Source organism: Aythya ferina (genome assembly GCF_964211825.1).
Source record: "Aythya ferina genome assembly, chromosome: 14".
Lineage (NCBI taxonomy): Eukaryota > Metazoa > Chordata > Aves > Anseriformes > Anatidae > Aythya > Aythya ferina.
In genome coordinates this window covers 13039243-13058651 of record NC_140312.1, presented here as the reverse complement: position 1 = coordinate 13058651, position 19409 = coordinate 13039243, and the positions used below count along the sequence as shown (strand labels likewise).

At 47.2% G+C, this 19409-nt stretch overlaps 2 protein-coding genes across 5 annotated transcripts in view; one reads left to right on the top strand and one right to left on the bottom strand.

Annotated features, from left to right (window-relative positions):
• The window catches only part of CTNNA1 (catenin alpha 1), a 112383-nt gene that overhangs the window by 46752 nt on the left and 46222 nt on the right, over nucleotides 1-19409 (top strand). The window contains exons 1-3 of one of the 2 annotated variants that reach the window (XM_084535447.1): nucleotides 16449-16508; nucleotides 16599-16800; nucleotides 18612-18692. In XM_084535447.1, the coding sequence (XP_084391573.1) occupies nucleotides 16798-16800; nucleotides 18612-18692 (84 nt within the window). In that variant the 5' untranslated portion in view covers nucleotides 16449-16508; nucleotides 16599-16797. Of the gene's footprint in view, nucleotides 1-16448; nucleotides 16509-16598; nucleotides 16801-18611; nucleotides 18693-19409 lie in introns of those variants that run through there. The other variant, XM_084535446.1, reaches the window with a different exon arrangement.
• On the bottom strand, nucleotides 8339-12442 carry LRRTM2 (leucine rich repeat transmembrane neuronal 2). Of its 3 annotated transcripts, none has more exons than XM_084535417.1 (2): nucleotides 11045-12442; nucleotides 8339-10710 (listed from the first exon to the last, which is right to left on the bottom strand). In XM_084535417.1, exons 1-2 carry the CDS (start codon nucleotides 11046-11048, stop codon nucleotides 9164-9166), a joined length of 1551 nt encoding a protein of 516 aa, XP_084391543.1. In that variant the 5' UTR covers nucleotides 11049-12442; the 3' UTR covers nucleotides 8339-9163. The 3 variants fall into 3 exon arrangements, with proteins under 3 accessions (XP_084391543.1, XP_084391545.1, XP_084391544.1); XM_084535419.1 differs by having other exon boundaries at nucleotides 8339-10261; XM_084535418.1 differs by having other exon boundaries at nucleotides 8339-10282; nucleotides 11045-11645.

Below are 19409 nucleotides of genomic sequence, written 5' to 3'. Positions count from 1 at the left end.
GTGTCTCTGGACACTCTCATTGGCACGCTTTGTCAAATTAATTGTTGTCCACGGACAGTTGTAGATATGAAGGGGTAATATCCCTGAAATTTATCTGCGTGCTGCACTGGAGTAGTTCTCCGCTTCGTCAGTGCTTTCATTTGTCTTCAGTGTTTTACAGCGTGCTGTCAGGTGGCTGTTAGTCACGGGAAGATCCCCGACTCGTCTTGAGCTGTGTCAGAGGACGGCACGGAGCGCTTCCAGGTCTGCACCTACTGCTGCTGTGGGTGTGCGTGCAGCTGCAGCACGTCGGGACCTCGCTGCTCCTCCGGGGGCTGTGCTGTGCCAGCCCCTGCTGGTGAGGGTAACTCCGTGGCATGGGAGCAGAGCCGGGAATTCATTCCATAAATGCTTCTCCCATTTGGAACAAAGTGGTGGTTTTCTCCAGGTTCCAGATCTGTCAACAAACGCCAGTGCTGCCAGTGAATCTGAAACGTGGTGTGCACGAGGCGTCACAGCTTGTTCGGTACTTCCCCAGGCTGAGGGGTATTTCAGCTGCAGCATGTGGCCCCCAGATCCCTGGAATGCCTTACTCCTGACCACATTGTTGCGGGCTGCGTGGGTGTCCAGTGAGTTTAGCTATGGGCAGCAGATGTCCCTAATCCAAAGGAATGACACATTTCAGCTGCTCTGAAGTAGAGAATTACTCTCCACTTACAGGCAGGCTAACACTTGGCAAAAGTTCACTACGTAGAGCACACTGAGCATGCTGCTCTGTGCTGTCAGTAAAGGATGGGCTGGGAAGTTAGCTGCCACCATAACCTACAGCAACTTGCTGAAGGTGCGGTGCTTTTTATTTTCCTCGGGTGGTGTGTCAGAGATGCAGTGCCTGCCACTGTATTTTTTCCTGTAGTCCAGCCTAATCAAATGTCTAACCTTAACCTTTTTAATAACCTTTTTAAGTTCCTGGTGTCTTAGGAGTAGATGCTAATTGCAGGGAAAAGGCATCTGTCATACAGTCAGCGCTCCCCGATTTCCAAGTTTCACAGCTGCCATGGTGCTGATAGATGTCCCAGAGCTAAATCGGTCATCTGTAGAGAAGAATATAAACGAGAGGTGGCTTTCTCTGCCTGCCTACCCTGTGGCTGTTAAATTCCTGAAGGTCTGAACCCTGAAAGTATGCACTTGATACCCATACAGCTTCCAGCTATTGAAAGGAGAGGGCAGTTTTGGCAGCCCGTGCCCCATCTCTGGCAGCAGCGTCCCAGTTTTCCTCTCCCACCAGGTGCTGAGCTGGGTGACACCTTCCTGTCCTACCCAGGAAGGCAATGGCACGGCCGTTTCCATCTGCAGGACTACCTGGAAAGATTGGAGAGGAATTCCTTCGCTCTTAAATTATTCAGCCAGCATTTCAAGTATGGAGGAAATCCTAAGCCTCTGTAGACCTTGGCACAACAGCTGTGGCTGTTGGTTTGGGGATGCTGCGCTTCAGGGCTGGGCTTGATCAATGAATAGCTCCACGCCTTTCCCGAGGCATCGCATCTTATCCGAAGGGAAAGCAGAGGTGGTGCTTCATCTCCCTGAGCGGCTAGGCACAGGACCTTTGCAGCAAGCCCCGCAGCGTGGCTTCCCCACCTTGCGGGTTCGTTCCTGGCTCGGCACATGCTGAGGATGCGCCCGCTGCACGGCTCCTCGTGGGGCAGGAGAGCTGACTCGGGGATCTCAGCAGCACTTTACGCTGAGCTGAGTGCTAACAAACCTTCCGGAGGTGTCTTCACCGGAGGGGAATGCATGCGTATTTTCCTGTTGTGAGCCATCGTGCCATGCCTTCGGTGACAGGAGCTCATTTACAGTCTGCATCCCGATCCCTTTGCCCATATTCCCGCTGCTAACAGATTGGATCATTATTAGCTTTAGTAGGAGCTCTATTAATACGACAGTTTTTCTTCTCTGAAAGATTAAAATCTTAAGGTGGTATCAGGGTTGAGGGAGTCTGTTTGAGGGCAGGAAATGATAGTCCCAGTTAACCAGCACATGGCTTTTGAGCCAGAGGTTCAGGGCGTGTGATGGATTATTTAGGAGCTAAAGGAGAGAGCAAATAGCTCATAATAAAAGTACTTACTGTAGGGCTGAGCTGGATTTCATTTTCACACTCTTCTCAATATTTTTAGCTCTTTGCAATCATATAAGTAGCGCTGCTTCTTGCAGTAAGCTTTTCTGCAATAGTTTGTACACTTCGTAAAGGATATTTCAGGATTTCTGTAGCTGTATGGTTGGGAAGCGTCTTGGAAGGACCTTTCTACTTGAAATGCATTTCCTGTATCTAGCGCTGGCTTTAATCTCACGCCGTCTCACAAAACCTGTTCTACCTATTAAATATGCAGTAAAGCTGTTCTGTTTGGTAGAAGATTGTATGTTTAAACAGCAGAAGTCCTCGTTGCTCTTGTATTTTAAAATTAAAAATTCAGCTGCCATGCTTCCTTCGGATTCAGAGCCATTAGAATGGATTTTTCAGATTTATTCTTCTGATTATAATACAGAAAATTAATTGCTTTTGACTGTAAAGAATTGACCCATTCATTATTTAGGAACCTTCTTGATGGATGAACATTTTCTGCTTCCAGACCTTTCATGAAATAAAGCTGCTTTCTAAATTGATATAAAACATAATACACCCATGTCAAACAGTGGATGCACAGCACCCTTCTTTAGGGGAGAGAAAAATAAAAGCACTTTGTCTAGTTTGTCTAAGTATTCAGCATACAAGTCGTGGAGTCTGTTGGGAGAAAACAGGATTAACTTGCTCGAACTGCATTTAAAATAATATAATTTGGTAATTTTAAAAGGAGGATGTACCAGTTTCTTAAAATGTCCTGGCGGTGCAGAATACCACTCTAGTTCTGCGTGCGTGTGCCACATATTGGAGAGATGACCTTGTGTTGGGCTCGAGATGGACGGCCAGACACAGCTGTGGTCTCCGCTCAGCTCCTTGCTGTGCTTGTGATGCCGGTTCAGAAGCTCTAAAATGATTTGTGTGTATTTAAGTCTTGGGTCTCATCCTTTTAACAGGTTAAGAAAGATGAAAAAAAAAAAAAAAAATGAATTTGTAAGACCGTATTGGTTTAAAACAGCAGAAGAACTAAAATATTTTGGTTACCTTTAAGCCTGGAAGTGTTTGCTGAGTGCCCTCAGTAGCCAAACCTCTTCAGTCATTCAGCACAGAAATAAAGGCAGAATTCAGTGAATGAGGCAATTGTAGTCAGTTTTTGTTTCATGGGATAATTCCCAGAGCACAGGGCTCTCGATGTCAAATATGACAGGTAAAGCTTTTTAATAGTACAACTGTTTTCCTACTACCTAATGGCAATGAAACTGTTGACAGGGAACAATTTAATAAAGACCCTTTTCTCATGAACATAACTTGAGGCTTTTATGGGCAGATGAAGGCTTGTGCCGAGCCCTGTCCCTGCCCTGCACGCCTGCTGGGAGGAGGCGGGCGGCGCTCGCCTGGGTGTGCTTCAGCTCCCAGTCCGTTTGTGCAGTCCTCTCTGGCCAGATTCTGGAGTCTCAAATTTTTTTTGCAGTTGTCTTAACACAGCCTACGTTTAAAAGCTAGCTGCTAGGGATGTTGGTATTTCCTTGTTACTAATTGGTTTTAAGAGTTTTGCATAGTATTTTCTGAGCATCGTTTTTTTCCTCTTACGCATCCTGCCTTTCCCTGTGAAAGCAACTGGCTTTGCATTTTAGAAAGATGGCCTTTGTCTTAAAATTGGTCTCTTTGAATGTTTAAGAAAATAGGCTTATCATGTGCTGCTTTGAAGTATGAGAAGGATTTGAGGAGTGGTTAGCCAGCTGGCATTGAGAACCTAGGAGAATTTGTTGTAGCCAAACCTTTTGCACAAGGAAAATGCAAATGCAGCTCAGGCTCAGTCACTAAACTGACTTTAGCAGGCAGTTCAGTGTGTGTAGTCACCTTAGAACATCCTGAAACTCCTCCTTTTTCAGCTGTTATATCAAGTCTGTTGGGTTGTGTCTGCAAACTTGTCACTTGCCTACGTGAGAAATTTCCCTCGTGCTGTTGAAGCGCCGCTCCTGTTCATTACAGGAGCCCACATAAAGGACATTCGTCAGGGAGGTGCAGGCCATGTGCTTCCTGGGCTGCTGCAATTCAAAGCCAGGGCGACGTGCTGCTCGTTTGGCATCTCTCAGTGGTAGGGGTCTCTTGTCCCTGCACATCTCCTGGCAGGGCACGGCGGTCCCCCTGGACCTGCTGCGCCCCAGCTGCTGCCCCACCAGGGACCGAGGGTCCGCGCTCCTTCCCCTGCTGTATGAGCAACTCCTGCTAGTCAAGAGGCATTCAGGCTGAGAAGAGCTCTGCTTCCTGCAGGGAAGCAGCAAGGGCCGTGTGTGCTGCAGTTCCAGCAAATGGGCCAGCTCAGACCTGGCATGGAAAATGTTGAGGCGCTCTGAGACCCGAGGGATGTAGGCTGCACTCAGTGCAAGAGAGCTTTGGGCACCTCTATTTGGAAAAGGAGGAAGAAAGAGGCGAGTTCAGTTTTACAGTATACACAATTTTAATAACAAAATCTTTCTGTACACTGCACTTTTTTTTACTCCATTTTGCTCCGTTACTCGTACCCCCTCCCACCAGGAATCGGCTCGTTAACCATAACTTAATTACAGTGCGCATAGGACTCTTAATCTCTGGTTGCCACGCTGGTAGAATAGTTCACTCACTAATGTTTTCATGATGGTGAAAAGAAAAAGTGTGGTGTTCTCTCTTTTTTTAACAAAAGAGTAGTTGAAGGCTAGCAGTTTCAGTGTGTACATCACAGGTGCACAAGCCACATGGTGTTTTGCTCTTAAATCACACAAGTTTTGCCCTGTCTGAGGCCGGATTATATCTATCAAAGCTTCTGTCACCTCTCCCTAGATCCCTCTCTCGGAAGGTTTTTATACCAGACACGAAGTGCTGTGTTTCCAGCTGACTCTGAGATGATCTCCAGGCATCCTGCTGGCATGGTGCTTAAAAAGCCTGGCACCGCTTTTGGTGCATGGGACTGCAGCACAGAGGGGCACGGGGAGGGAGGGAGGGAGGAGCTGCTGCTGGGCACTGCCGCTGGGTTTTGCTGCTGTTCCCTTGCTTGTTCTTCTTTCTGGGGCAGGAGATGTGCCATGTACCTTCCTGAACTCTAATTTTTATGGAAAGCTGAAGATGAAGCTCAGCTTTCTGGGTAGGGTTCATAGGTCTGAACAGATGGATTTTAATAGCTGTGCAGCTCGCAAAATTAAATCAACTTTATTTCTGTGCTACTTTAATGAAAATAAACTCAGGCACATTAAAAAACAAGCACATAGTGCAGATTTCTGATTAAAGCCACCGGATGTTTCTGTTGCACGTGTCAGCAATAGGGGGCTGTCTTCCAGGGACGTCATGGGACGGGAGCTGAGATGCTGGGGATGCGGGCAGGCTGGGCCTAGCTCTGCAAAATCGGGTAACTTCTGCTTGGGGGAAAAGCAAAACAACCAAACGTGGATATGGTGGCGTGAATCGTGCTTCCTTCTGATAGGAAACGGGAGCTCTGCTGCCACTGGCAGAGGAGCCCTTCAGTCGAAGGCTCAGCACTCACCCGTTTTACTCCTGATCAAGTAATTCCTAGTTGTGTGCGTTTAAAGGATGATCTAATGCAGAGCGACTAACGAGAGGGGAGCTGAAAGCATTAATTCAGACCTGTTCCAACATGATGACTCAAAAATGGAGCTTGTGCTGCTGGGTTTGCATTTCACTGACACGAGGGTGGGGAGGAGGAAGCGGGGGAAAGCAGGGAGGCTGGAGGAGGTCTCTGGGTGGGACAGGCAGGAGCAGGGGAACGAGTTTTCCTTCCTAAAAGGCCCTGAAGGCTTGAAGATGCTGTGCCAGGAGGTGGTGAGGCACCTGTAGTGCCACTTAGGATGGTAGAAACTGAGGCTGTAGAACAGAGATGATATTTGGGGAGGACAATTTAACAACCTCTTGTCGTCAGGCAGAGCTCATACAGGAATGCCGATAACTGAAGCCAAATCATCCTGGTTCCCGTTCCCTAAACAAGGCAATTATTACAATCCCTGCTTTGGAAGAGTCACAGGCCATTGCGAACGGAAGACAGTGACTTAAAAATGAATAAATGAAACAAAAACTAACAGCCTCTTGTGGTGCCCTGGTGTAGGATGATGGCTTTCCCTGCAGTTTGCTGTCCCTCCCAAGGGACTTCCAGTTGACTTTGCTGCCCATGTTTGACATCCCGTGGGTTTTGTTGTACCCGTTACCCTAAACGTAATGGTTATGGACTGACTTTATTTATGCCTGGAACCTGGCTACAAGTGGTTTGGGAAATGGCAGATGTGAGCCATGGTATTTGGGTACGAACAGCTTACAGTTGGGATGGGACGCAGAAGAGGATTGACCCAGCACTGCCTGTTGGCTGGAGCACCTGTCAGTACTCTTGGGAAGAATTACAAGGTGCTAAGGATGGAGAGGGCTTTGGGGGAGTTGGGAAGGCACCTCCTGGGTGCCCTGGTGGAGGAGGGTTGGGTTGGTACCTTTCAAACCACCCTTCAGGGTGGCTGGGCACGGAGCAGCAGGGCGCAATTCCCTCCAGCACGTGGTTGGGGGCACCCGGCTCAGTATGGACCTGCTGGGAGGAGCTGGTGGAGTAAGATCGTTAGGCTGCCAGCATAATTAATGAGCTCAGTCCTAACTCTGTCTCTGCTGGTGCCTACGTGGAAATCACTCCCCAGAGTGTCTGCTCCCCTGTTCCCCAGCACAGAGCGTGGGGACGGCTGGCACGAGGCAAGGGGCTGGCACTGCACATGGCCTGCCCAGGCCAGAGGGAAGAGCAGCGAGCTCCTGCTCCTGGTGAGGAATGAAGCAAGGCTCTCCGCAAGCAGCTACATGCACAAAGTTTTTGTGTCTGTCACCTTAGGTCTGGCCTTTTGGATCTCGTGGGATTTTATCATAGGGAATATTCCCTCATTGCCCACCTGCCTCGCCAGATTTATTGTACTAAAATCAGGAATTGACTTCCTAGAAGGGATGCAAATTGGGTCATCGTGTTATAAACAGTTAAGGGGGTTCAAAGTTGTCTTATGGAAAACCACAGTCTTCACTGAACCTCTTCTATTAAAGTACAGAGTCACAGGAAGTAAACAAAAATATTTGTTTTATAATAAGGGCACTGTATGTAAAAGTAAAGTGATGCAAATTAATATCTTCAAAACCAGTAATTGAAAAAACCTTTATGTAAAATCTGAACAGAAGTCACACTTATCTTGCTATAATTGCCTTGGACGAATTCATTTCACAATAAAACATCAAACTGTTGTATAATTGCACCCTAAATACCTCACTAAGTGGTAATACAGATATATAAAAGCAGAGTGAAATAGCAAACAGATTTTTATGCAGTGATTTTCTGTTTAAAAAGTTTGCAGAATAGTTTAGTACAACACAATTAGCATACTGTAATTACTGATTCGTTCAAGGTATGTCAACACCGTGAGGAATTTCTCTTCATCTGTGTTTGCTGGTAATCGTTTAACACTGCAGCATTGGACACAACACGGTTTTTAGTTATACATACATGTATATATATACTTAAAAAAAATAATAAGCCGTCCCTCTGGTCCTTTGAACTTTGGTTAGGATGTTTACAATATTTGAGCAGTTGACTTAAAAATAATGTCATCCTGTGCAGCCCCCCCGCCCGCCCACCCCCGTGGCATCTCTGTACCACTGTCGCTGCATAGATCTGCAAATATTTACATATAATTTCAGAATATATTATAAATAGCAGTATGGTACTTCTGGCTGAAGAAATCAAATTGCTCCTTAGGAACGAGGTGCGTGTGTGTCTATATATATTTATATATGATTTTTAATGGCATCCTAGTTTAGGTTCTGTCCCGTATCAAGTAAGAAACGAAGCATTTTTCAGTGAACTATTCTATAAACTAATTATATCGTCCTAACTTATCAGAAGGTACGCGGTTCTGAATTGGTAATTACCTTGAATTTTGGAAGAGGAGGACAAGTGAGAGCTTATATTACAGGGGCTAATTCTGTCTCCAGAGAAACCAGCGGAGTTAGTGCATGAAAATAGCTTCCAGGCAAGAGGAAGCCTCAGCCGGGGGGGCAGCGGGGGGACAAAGAGAGGTTTCTTCCTTCCTTCCCTCTCTCTTAACCTCGCAGTTGATATTTACTTTTCATTAAGAAAAACTTGCATCAAGGGTATTTACACATGAAAAGGTGTGGAAATGTTTGTTCATAGGCGTGAGTAATGAGGCTGAATTCATGAAAAGCATTACCCAGTCAGACCAGAGATCCAATGCGATTTAAATGCCTTTAATATTTAGAATCGATCACATCGTACCGAGCCTTCCTAATTGAGCCACGCTGGCTACTTTGCAAGCGCCGGGAGAGTCATCCTGATTAATTTGTGATCGTGTGAACCGCTCCTGTCTGTGTTTGCTGTGAGCTTTAGCAAGGTACGTTTAAGCAAGCCAAACTATGAATATGGAGGTAGGAAAACTGTAGTTAAAATAAATTCACCGGTCCCCAATGCATCGAAATCCCCACCTGAACATTTGTTACTTTTTTTTTCCCCCTCCCTTCTCCCCTTTTTACTCTCGAGTGGAAATGATCAGAGGAGGAAAACCTTCCTCCAAGTCTGCCATTTAAAGTGAGCTGAGCCAGCTGGGATGTTTGGGATCGTACAGCTGCAGGCGAACAAATGCAGTGTATGTTCCTCTGCAGATCTCTGTGCAGATACCCAATCTCCTTCCACTCGGGCTGTTTTCATTAGAAAAAGTAGAATATGGAGACTCTGGTATAAATGTTTACACACAGTCATAGAATTACATAACATGAAACATTGTACATAGTTTGAGGTGAGCATCTTTTTAGACTCTTAAACATTAGGAGTGCAAGTTGAATGTAATCATTGCTTCTTTAACACTGAAAATATTATGGATTTATTTTTTAAAAAAAATTAAAAATACTGCACCACTCCATAAACAATGCTTTCATTAAGTAGCTTGGAAAATTAGGCTTTATGTCAACATTTGTAAAAATTAGAATCTGATGTAGGTCCCCTACAATTTTAAAATAGGTTACTTATCTGGTTTAATTTTTGATGGCATGTAGGTATTATACTTCACATTCTTTGTATGGCAGCTGCTGACACTTGCATTGTCCATAGCCATTAATGATGATGAAGGGTCCTTCGTGGGTGGGTTCGTATTCATTATACGGTCCTTGGTCTGACATATTTGCCATATGTAGCCGTGTTTGGGATCGGAGTTGCCTGTGGTTTTGAATCATTGAGCACTGCCTAATTCTTCTTAATGTGGGAGGGCAGCATTTCCTGGAGATGAAGACTATAAAAATGATAAAAAAGAAAGAAAACAATAAAGCCATTGTCCCTGTAATTACCCTTTGAGTGAAGATGGCATTGTTTGGCTCCGGGAAAGGTTCTTCGGTGGTGACGACCATGCCTGCCGTGGTTGGAATTTCTTTGTCTCCCATATGGAAATTAGAGGAGCTTATTCTTTTTGTGTACTCGGTGGTGGGGACCGCGGAGGTCGGAGCCGCGGACGTAACCCCGGCCGATAAATTCCAGCAAAGCTGAAAGCCGTGCACGGCGTCCAGGATGTCCTCTCCCTGGGTGTGGTCGGGGCTGTGGCAGAGGATGGGGTGCTCCCAGCGGCCGCGGAAGCCGCTCAGCCAGGTGGCCAGGGCGCAGATCTTGGGGCTGCACTCCCACAGATTGCCCGAGAGGCCCACGGTGGTGAGGGACGGGAGCGAGCTGAGGATCTTGGAGTCCAGGGTGGTCAGCTTGTTGTTATCCATGAGCAGGGTCTTAAGGTTAGGCATAGTTTCAAAAACCGTGAGGTCGATGGCTTTGATCTCGTTTCCAGTCAAATCGAGCTTTTCTAAGGTGCCCCAGGTCCACTCCATCCCACACGTCAAGTTGCTAATTTTGTTCCACTGCAAGAAGAGCGTGTGCAGGCTGCTCAGCCGGAGGAAATGAGCAAAATTAATCTTTGTCAGCTGGTTGTGCTCTAGGTGAAGCTCCCTCAGCTTGATTAATCCTGCAAATCCATTGCGAGCCAAACTTCGCAAGCGGTTTGTGCTCAGATCCAGGAACTCGAGGCTACGGCAGTCCCAGAACAGGCGGACGGGGATCGTCCGCAGGGAGTTGGAGCGCAAATGCAAGGTCTGCAGCTTGCGGAGGCCGTAGAGCAGCTCGGGGTGCAGAGAGGACAACTGATTAAAAGAGAGGTCCAAATTCTGCAGGTTAAGCAGCTGGCTAAAAGTTGTGTTTGGCAAATGAAAGATTTTGTTGGAACTTAAGACTAATTCCTTAAGTTTATATAGTCCTTGAAAAGAATCTTCTCTGACTGTTGCAATTTGATTATGATCTAAGTGAAGCCAAGTAAGTTGACTGAAGCTTGCAAATTGATCCCTTTCAAGTTCAGTAATAAAATTGTGCCTCAGTGACAAACCTAGAGAGCCCTTTTCAGTGGTGTTTGGCACTGAGTGAAACCCCTGAGAGTCACAGTAAAAGAGCAGCTTCTCACAGCGACATTTTGGTGGACAAGCCATGCCCAAGGCAGGCAGCATTTTTAAAACCATACTCATTGCATATAGTGCTGCCAGCATACGAGCCCCTAATGGCCACTTGAAATGTAAGCCTGCAGAATATAATTTAGGAAAACAACAAGATAGGATATCCTTATCAGTATACTTTGAACATCACGGTGGAAGATTTCACTGCAGATAACATTTCCATGCATTTCCGAAAAGCTTACTCTAAATGCAAGAAACAACTTACTACTAAGCACAGCATACTCGGATATTACACTTAGGATGAGCCTTTAGCGCTATCACGGAGGATTACAGCGGCACGATCGGAAAACATTTCTTTCACAAGGTTCACTTCAGCAAAACGTGCGTTAGCACCTAGCTGCTGCTGTAACACACAGCCGATCATTCATTTAAAAGGTAGAGAGAAAGGCATACACTTACCCATTCTTTTGAGTACATTGGAGGTTGCATTCAGTCGTAGTTTTAGACTCAACGCAGTGAGTCTGTGAAAGGCTCTAATGTAAGATAGCCTTTGAATAATTTACTGCGTTTTAGGGTCCTTTGATATTAGTGCAAAATTGAATCCACGATGCTCTCTTGGAATATTCCTTTTGAAATCGCTGGCTTGATCTCCTCTGACAGGTCTGTAATTTTAAAATCGATGCTTAATACAAGTTTTCTTCCTCTGTGGCTGCTCAGCTGTTTAATTGAAGCTCACGTTTTCTTTTTCCGCAGCTGTGGGTTCCTTTAGTCCTAACTTGTTGATGGCAGATGGGTGGCTTATTGCTGAGAGAAGCTCCTGGAGTAGCATGAGTGCATTTACTGAAAAGCTTTTCAGGGAAGCGGTACAAGAATGGGTTTGCTTATGCGCTGCGACCACACAGGACTGTATATAGGCTGACGTCACCTGGTGACGTTCCTTTTGTTTGGGTTTTCCAGAAGCTTTGCTGTTTTAAAGCATTGTGCTGCATCCTGTGATCGCGTTAAAGACCACTGATGGAGGGGGAGAAAAATCAACTGTAGGAGTCCTTCGTCCCCGCGATGCGAGGCAGGGGAGAGCCTTGCACCACCCCGCTCCCCCCCGCACCCTCGCTCGATTCAGCCGGCGCTGGGAGCAGCGCAGAGCTGCGGCTGGGAGCGCCTCGCCGCTAGCTGCTGCTGGCTGCCTGTTAAACCTGGCTGCGGGAAAGCAACTTTTGGATGGCAAGTGCACACGGTGTGAATAGGGGATGCTGATTAGCACCGGCCTCTCGGGGAGGTGAGAGGGATCTGGCAGCCCGGAGCTCCGCAGAACAACAGCCTGCGTGCGACCGGGGTCCCTGCAAAAGTGGGAAAGGGGGAGAGAAAGAGCACTCCTCTAGGGGAAGCTGCCGTGTCGGGAAGTGCAGCACACGTCCCCGGAACAAAGGACGGGAGCTAATGTTTCAAATGATGGGAAATTTCTGGAAAAAAAGGAAAGCTGGCGGTAGAGCACAGGAAAGAACTTAATTGGAATCCAGCTTGACAGCACGCAGTTACAAAACTGGGAAATCTTTTCTCTTTTTTTTCCCCCTTTTATTCCCACAAGCCCTGACTCCTGGGCTCGCTTGTTGCTGGGCACTGGAGCGTAGGGGAGCGAGTTGGGAGCCTGGCATTCCCAGCTGGGGCTCGGAGCAGTTTGAGGGCTTCCTGGCAGTCCCCCTGCACCCCGGGAGCAGGGGCACGGTGCCTTAGCAGCTCAGAGGTGGGCGCAGGAGCAGGCGGGCAGCGTGCGCGCTGTCGAGCCGAGATGCATTTGCAGAACCCGTGACCCTGCAAAGCTGGCGGCACGGCCCAGTTCCTGGCTGCTGGTCCCAAATTTCCCCGGTCCCTTTATCCCCAGCGAGCTCTCCTGCGGGACAGCTGGCACCGAGGGGTGTGTGAATAGACGGCATCAGAGCTGTCTGGGGGTTTTAGGATTTGGGTGCAAGCAGCAGCCATTCGGAGAGGCTGCCCTGGCCTTGACTTGCTCTGGGTGAGCCGGGGGTGTCAGCTTCCTGCTGCCAGCGCCTCGGAGCAGCTCTCATCTTCTACTCTTGTCTTTTATTTTCACCTTGAGATGTAAAGCGACGGTGCGACGCGAGGCACTTGACGATGTTTGCTCTGTAGCAGCGAGGGATCATTTATGACCTCGGGACTGGGATGAGCTGAGAATAACAAACTGCCTGTGCTGACAGGGGGAGATGATGAATTGTCAGAGGAGGTCTTAGAAGAAAGCAGCCATTTACCTTTGTTATTAAACTTTGGCTCTTAATTTAAACTCAGACTTCTCGTTTTCTGCCTGCTTCTTCTCCCTTCTGTGTCCCACAGTACAACTAACCCACACTGCCTGCAGCACCTGCGTTCTGTGGCATTGTCCCTTCCAGAGCATGCCTGAGGAGGAAGCATTAGGTGAAGTGGAGGCATGGAGAAAGGTGAACTGCTTAAAAACAAGGGAAACCCCAAACAAAAAAACACCCCGGGAAAATAATTATCTTTAATGATAAATCAGAAAATGCTAGGTAAATGTACTGAATTGCACCGTCATGGTAACTATTCTCACATTTGCTGCAGACTGAAAGAAACACACACAAAGAAGTTGCACAAACCTATTCAAAGAGTTTCTCCGTGGTTAACATTCACTGTGCAAAAAATATGCAAACTGAAATCCAGCCTGAGCCGCCAGCTGTCTTGTGGGACTACTGCAGCAATGTACCTGTAGCTGTGCTTCTCACAGCGCTAAGCTGGTGCAAAACCCTGATTTGAAGCCTTGATTTGAATTTTAATAACGCCTAAATGCGATAACACGATATTTAAAATAACGTTCCAAGGGTGTAATTTAATAAAATGAAAAGAGCTCGGAGATCAAAGGTGGTTACTCTCCTGTGCCACTCTTCCCATTATTCCCAGGAGGCTGAGTTTAGGTAACTTTTGGAAGGGTTCTGCTTTTTTGCATTGCTGCCTGGTGGTAGGTTCCTCCCACGTGAAGATTGTGTAATCTGGCACGGAGTTAAGAGTTAGTGTTCAAACACGGTAAGTTGCTTCCTTTCTGAAGCTCTCAGTTCTTTGGCCCGTAACCAAACAAGGGCTATTTAGCACCTTGCCAGCAGGTTTCCTGTTTGGGAAACAGTTAACGCGAACTTTATGGGCGCTTTTCTCAGCAAAACATGTTTTTATGCACGCTTGTCGTGAAGTACCAGCTATTACCGAAAGCACGCATCTGATTCTTTTTTAAATCCGAAACTCTCTGCTGATATTCGCGTTGTGCCTTGGGAGCTGCCTGGGGTGTCAAGGTGCAATAGGCTGGGAAGAAACTCCAGCTGCCTGCAGAGTTCACACCGTTGCATTTCTTCGGAGACTGCAAACTCGCTTGCGTGCTGGGGAAAGCCACGTACGAGTGCCATCTGGAGCCTCCCGCCAGAACAGGCGCTTCGAGGTGACAACCAAAATCCTCACGTGTAACACCCAAGAGGGAAAATGGGGGAAAACCAGCTTGTTCTCGAGCATAAGCGTGCTCGGACCAAATGCCTCTCTCGGGGGCTTCTCCCTTGCCCTGCTCGCTGCCCAGCAGTGGAGCTGGTTTCCCTGCTAGATGCGCACGCTCACAAAGTAGAGCTGCACCCCGAGGCCAGCAGTGTCATTTCGTTAGGCTGACATCTTGTGGAAGCCTTCCTAGCATATTGAGTACAACAAATGAGCTAATTTGACTGGATGGAGATGTGGGCTGGGCGACCTCCTTGCGCTTTTGGCGTGGAGGAGACGCCGTGCAGCCCCGTGTTTTGGGGAGCCCTGGTGGAGCTGCAGGAGACTCTGCATTTGTGTCCATAAGGAACTGGGACATGTTCCTGTCTCCTCGGCCGTCAGGTATCAGATAGGTAAACGCTGCTGGAATTCACGCATCATGCTTCGGTGCTTACCCTTCCTGGTCTTGAATCAGCACTGTTGCATCTGGAATTTGTTTGCAGCCCTGCTGTGGGGGTAATGAAGGAGTACGGGCAGTCATCCTTCGTAGCCATGCAATTAGGCGAGGCGTCAAGGTGAAAATTAAGCATGTGACAAACGTGAATCCGAGCACTACATCTTAATGCCTCGCCACCAAGCCCTGCTTCAGCGGCCGCACGCTGATGTACAACTTCCCCCGCCTGCCCAGAGGAAGGTTTGCCAAGCGCACATTTGTCACTTGTTCAATCACAGCCATTAACCATGGTGCTGCCTGCTCTACCAACAGGGTAGAAGACAATTTGGAGATTACCTGAAGCAGAAATCCCTCTGTGAATGACCTTTTTTTAATTTGGGTAGAGCAGCATGAGGGATGGCTGTGGGGCAGGGGGCACCGGTCCTCAATAGCTCCCCGGTCTTAGGTGAAACTCCGAGATGAATAATGGAAGTTTTTGATATTTAGCTATAAAAACATGGCTGCATAACTGCGTCGTAGGACGTGCACTGCTGATCCTGGTCGCTTTAAGATAGCGTTCATTTGCTACCACCGCCGTGCTCTCCGTTTTTACATTTGTGAATCAGTTGAGGTTGGATTTTAACGTTAGTAGCTGCAGGAAAAACTTGTTTCGGGTTTTGTTTCTGAGTCAGATGGCAGGCCTACAAAGGGAATGCTTTGTTGAGTTAGTGATTCCACTTTTCTTCCTTGTATACAAATCCCCTTTCTTTGCTTTAAGCAATTAAAAAAAAAAAACAGAGGGGATAGCTGCGTGAGCTGGAACAGCAAGGATGTGACAGGGAGTGCTTGTGTTGCTTCCCAAGCAGCCTAGCGATGGTGGTGGGAGAGCAAAAAATGACGGAGTGAGGGAAACGTGCGATTTTTAATGCCAGTTCTAGCCTTTTTTATGAAGATCTGTTTTAAAAGAAAGTAAATTTGCCGCGTGGCTAAGCTAGTTACCCGTTGTACTGGACAGCGCGGTGGTGTCATGATGTAAAATGAGTGGCGTGGTCAGCGTGACCCCATGAAACCCACTGAATCTGTCAGCTGCTGCCGGCACCGCTGCCTGCGGAGCTCGTGATCCCCTCAGAGATAGCAGCACGCCGTGCTGGATAGCCAACAGTCCCCAACAATCCCAGCAGCAGCCTGAATATTCGGGGTTTGCCGTTGTCAGTCCTGATCCCGTGCGTAGAAGCTGCTTGCTGGGAGATGTTCCTCTCCGTGGCATCAGGGGGCTTCCGAGGAAGTTCAGGCTCGGAACAAGGGCCAAGTTTTTAATAGCAAGAGTAATTGGTTACTGGAACAAATTACCCAGAGGTGCTGAGCACTCACTTGGAGCCTTTAAAGCGTGATTTATTGCTGTAGAGCCCAGCTTAAGCGGGAATTGTTGAGCCGTAGGGTGGAACCCGGGGGTGAAATTCATGGGGCTTGGACAGGGTGATCAGCATGGCCAAGGAGGGTGCGTAACTCCTCCAGATGCTGTCGAGGGTCAGAGCAGCCAGTGTCCTGGCTCCACTCAGACTTTATGGGGTGCACGTGGCCCCACAGCTAGCGTGCTGTGTTTAATTGTATGCAAATAATACATATATATTAAAAAAAAGCCAAGCAACTTTAGACTGGCACAACTTGACATCCTTGTCTTCAGGCCAGGGCCTCACTTAGAATTGGTTTGGTGGTTTCGGGTGGGAGTGACACAGGTCCCCTCTGTGCAGCTGCAGAGGGGTGTTTGGTGTTCATCCCGTGCTCCTGCCCCTGCCCCAGCCCTAGGGAAGGTGTGGGGTTAGCAGCTGACTCAGGAGGTGCTAAATTACCGCAGCTCAATTAGCAGGGTGGTTGGTGTCGCGACTGTCCCAAGTGCTCTTAATTCTTTCTGACGAGCTTCTGTGCTAAAATTTCTGAATGCCAACAGGATGGAAATAAAGCAGAGCTGCCTTGCTCGAATGTGCTGGGTTGGGATTATACAGCTACTTCTGTGTTAGTACATGGCGCGGCTTAATGGGAACAGATCAACGGCATGAAATTGGAGCTGCCTGGGCTCTAATGTATGCGTTGCACGCTTTTCAGGGCATTTTATGTAGGGCTGGCTGTGGTCAGGTCTCATGAACTGAACATCCATTAGTGGAAGCCATCTCCTGGTTTCCTTTCATCCGAAAGGGACCCAGACCTTGCGCGCCGAGGCTGCTCCGTGCTGTGAAGCCGGGGACGGCAAAGTGGAAGCGATCGGTGGATTCACATCAAAAGCGTGCTCCTGCCTCCCGTTCAGATGGTAATGCAGGGGCACCCAGGGAGAAGTAAAATGGCACTTTGTGGAGAAGCCGAATGTTTGGCTTTCTGTTTAATGGATGAGTATATATCTCGTCTCCAAAGGTGCGCCTGGAAAAAATGCCCAGGCGTACTGGGGTGGATGCTCGGGGTTCATTAAAATGGTCGTGCTGCAGGGCTGTTAGAGCATATGGAGCAGGAGCAATCACAGGTTTGTGACTCCTAGCAGGCCGTCAGTTTGTTTGGTGACACTGGGCAAATTTCAGTCGTTTCAGGTGGCTTGGTGGCTGCAAGGAGCCCGCTGCCTGCCCCGGGGCGCATCGGGTGCAGACGGACAGAGCCCAGCGCCGTCGGACGGCCGCCTTCAGTGCAGGCTGAACAAATCCCTCCCAGCCTCACTGGGCTTCGGGTTTTGTGTCTACCAGGCATGGGAACAGCATGCTGTTCAATAAAAAGCAGCATTAATTTTCACTTTATTTCAAGATTTCTGCTTTAATTTTTGAGTGTGAAGAATGGCCCAGCATCGGGTCTGCTGGAGCCTGTGGCATGGTTGGAACAAGCTCCTGGTTTTAATTTCAGCCAGCTTTCAGTTACCTTTTGTGATGAGAATCAAATTGCTTGATCAGGGAAGTGACAAAACTTCAAAAATTCATTAAACTGTAATGACTTGACAACATCCCAATTTCCCCCTCTCGGTTTTTGTTTAATTTTTATTTCTGCTTCGTGTTTTAGATTCAAGGCTGCCTGTGCAAGGGCTTCAAACCAGCCTGGCATCTGCAGAACTGCTTATTGGCATGCCTTCACTTCAGTGCTGCAAATTGATTTATCTGTTTATTTCCCACCAGGACAATTATCCTGATCATGGAGTAGAAGTTCAGAAATTAGTTTGTGGTCACATAAAATGTGCTGCATAAAACTCTCATACCAGCCATATTACATAGGAAAAAAAACAAAAAACAAACCTCCTTGTGACACTGTAAGGCCACCACTGTTGTGTCTGGCTCTCCCATTTTGGTACATACTAGGACATTTTTAGCCCACCATCTGCTTAGGGGCAGAGAAGCTGCCACTGCACCTTGTCCCCTTTCTGTCTTTTAACAACGGTGCTAATGTGAAACCTGCTGCACCGAGCCTCGGTGAGATCCAGCTCCCAGCGGGTGAGCCTGGATACTTATTTGATGTTGGATTTCATCCCTGACAAATGTCTTATAAGGATTTTACCTTAATATAATTGATTTCTGGCTTACAATTGGCTGCTCAAGAACAGCCTTCTGTGATAGTCAGGCCTGAAGCTGTGCAAGGGAGCTCCGTTGCATGGGCTGCACAGCCCCCGGGGCTGCTCGTACCCTGCCTCATCTGCAGCATGGGCATATTTGGGTCCAACCCATTGAACTGGGAGATCTCAGCAGCCAAGGTGGGGAAAGACTGAGGGCTGAAGCAGGGAGAGCTGTCTGGGGCTTGAGATCCAGGGCAAACCGTGTGGTTGTTGACAGAGCTGTCGGAGAAATCTCAAACTTGCAGCTTAAATATGGGCTCTGGCTGCTGAGGAGCAAAAAGCAGTCTCAGTGTAGGAAATCATCCTTTTTTCCAGAAAGGGAGCTGATGAGTGCTAAAGATGCAGCCTTCTGTTGTCAGATGCTCTTGAGCTGCTGAAACCTGCCAGGAGGAATGGTGCTGGATCAGGGAGGCAGGGGCTCTGCTTCTGACCTGTATAATCTCTTACATCAGTAAGGAAGCTGACGGTCTTGAAATGAATAATGCTGGTTTTATTTTGGGACCCTGAACACCTTTTTACATCTGCCTCTTGTTTTTCAGGCTGGACGTAAGGAAAGAAGCGATGCGCTGAACTCTGCGATCGATAAAATGACCAAAAAGACCAGAGACTTGCGTAGACAGGTAATTAGTGTGTGAAGTTAATACTCGTTGAAACGAATGGATGCGTTTCTGCATGTTTTCTCTCTTGGAAGTATTTCATCTGTTGATTTGCTTCCAACTGTAAAGGGCTTGCCTGCTTCTTGTGAATTAAGAAGTGAATTAAAAGCTAGAAACTTCCAGTACCTGGTTCATATGGCAGCGTGGGGTGGAGATGTAGCCCTGTTAACTGTGTGATAAAGGTATTGGAGTCTTTACCATCCTCATGGCAAAAGGGATAAAAAAAAATAAAAAAAAAAAAACAAACATATTTTATGGCTTTTAAACATAACCAGTTACATTTTATAATTCTGTTGGTCTTATAGAGCTTATTTTCATTGAGAACTGTAATGTAATGTCAGTTGTTTTCTCTGTTTTTTTATAGCAGCATATTCCCTTTTTCAAGTAAATGTGAACATGGATCAAGCTTATTCAAAAATATTTTTATTCTAGTAGAGAAAAATTAAAAGCTAAATCAGCATGTTACTTAATCAGCTGAGGGAAAGTGGCAAATTTGCTCAGGCAAAACCAATATGAGTTGCTAAATCAATATTTGTGGCCAAGCTGGTGACTCGCACTTGTATAACTAATCCTTTTTTTTTTAAGGAGATTTAATTTAAATTGAAGCAAAAAGTGTATAGACAAGACTTAGACCAGAGAAAATCTTGGTCACACAAAGAAAGAAGGATCAACACCAGAAGT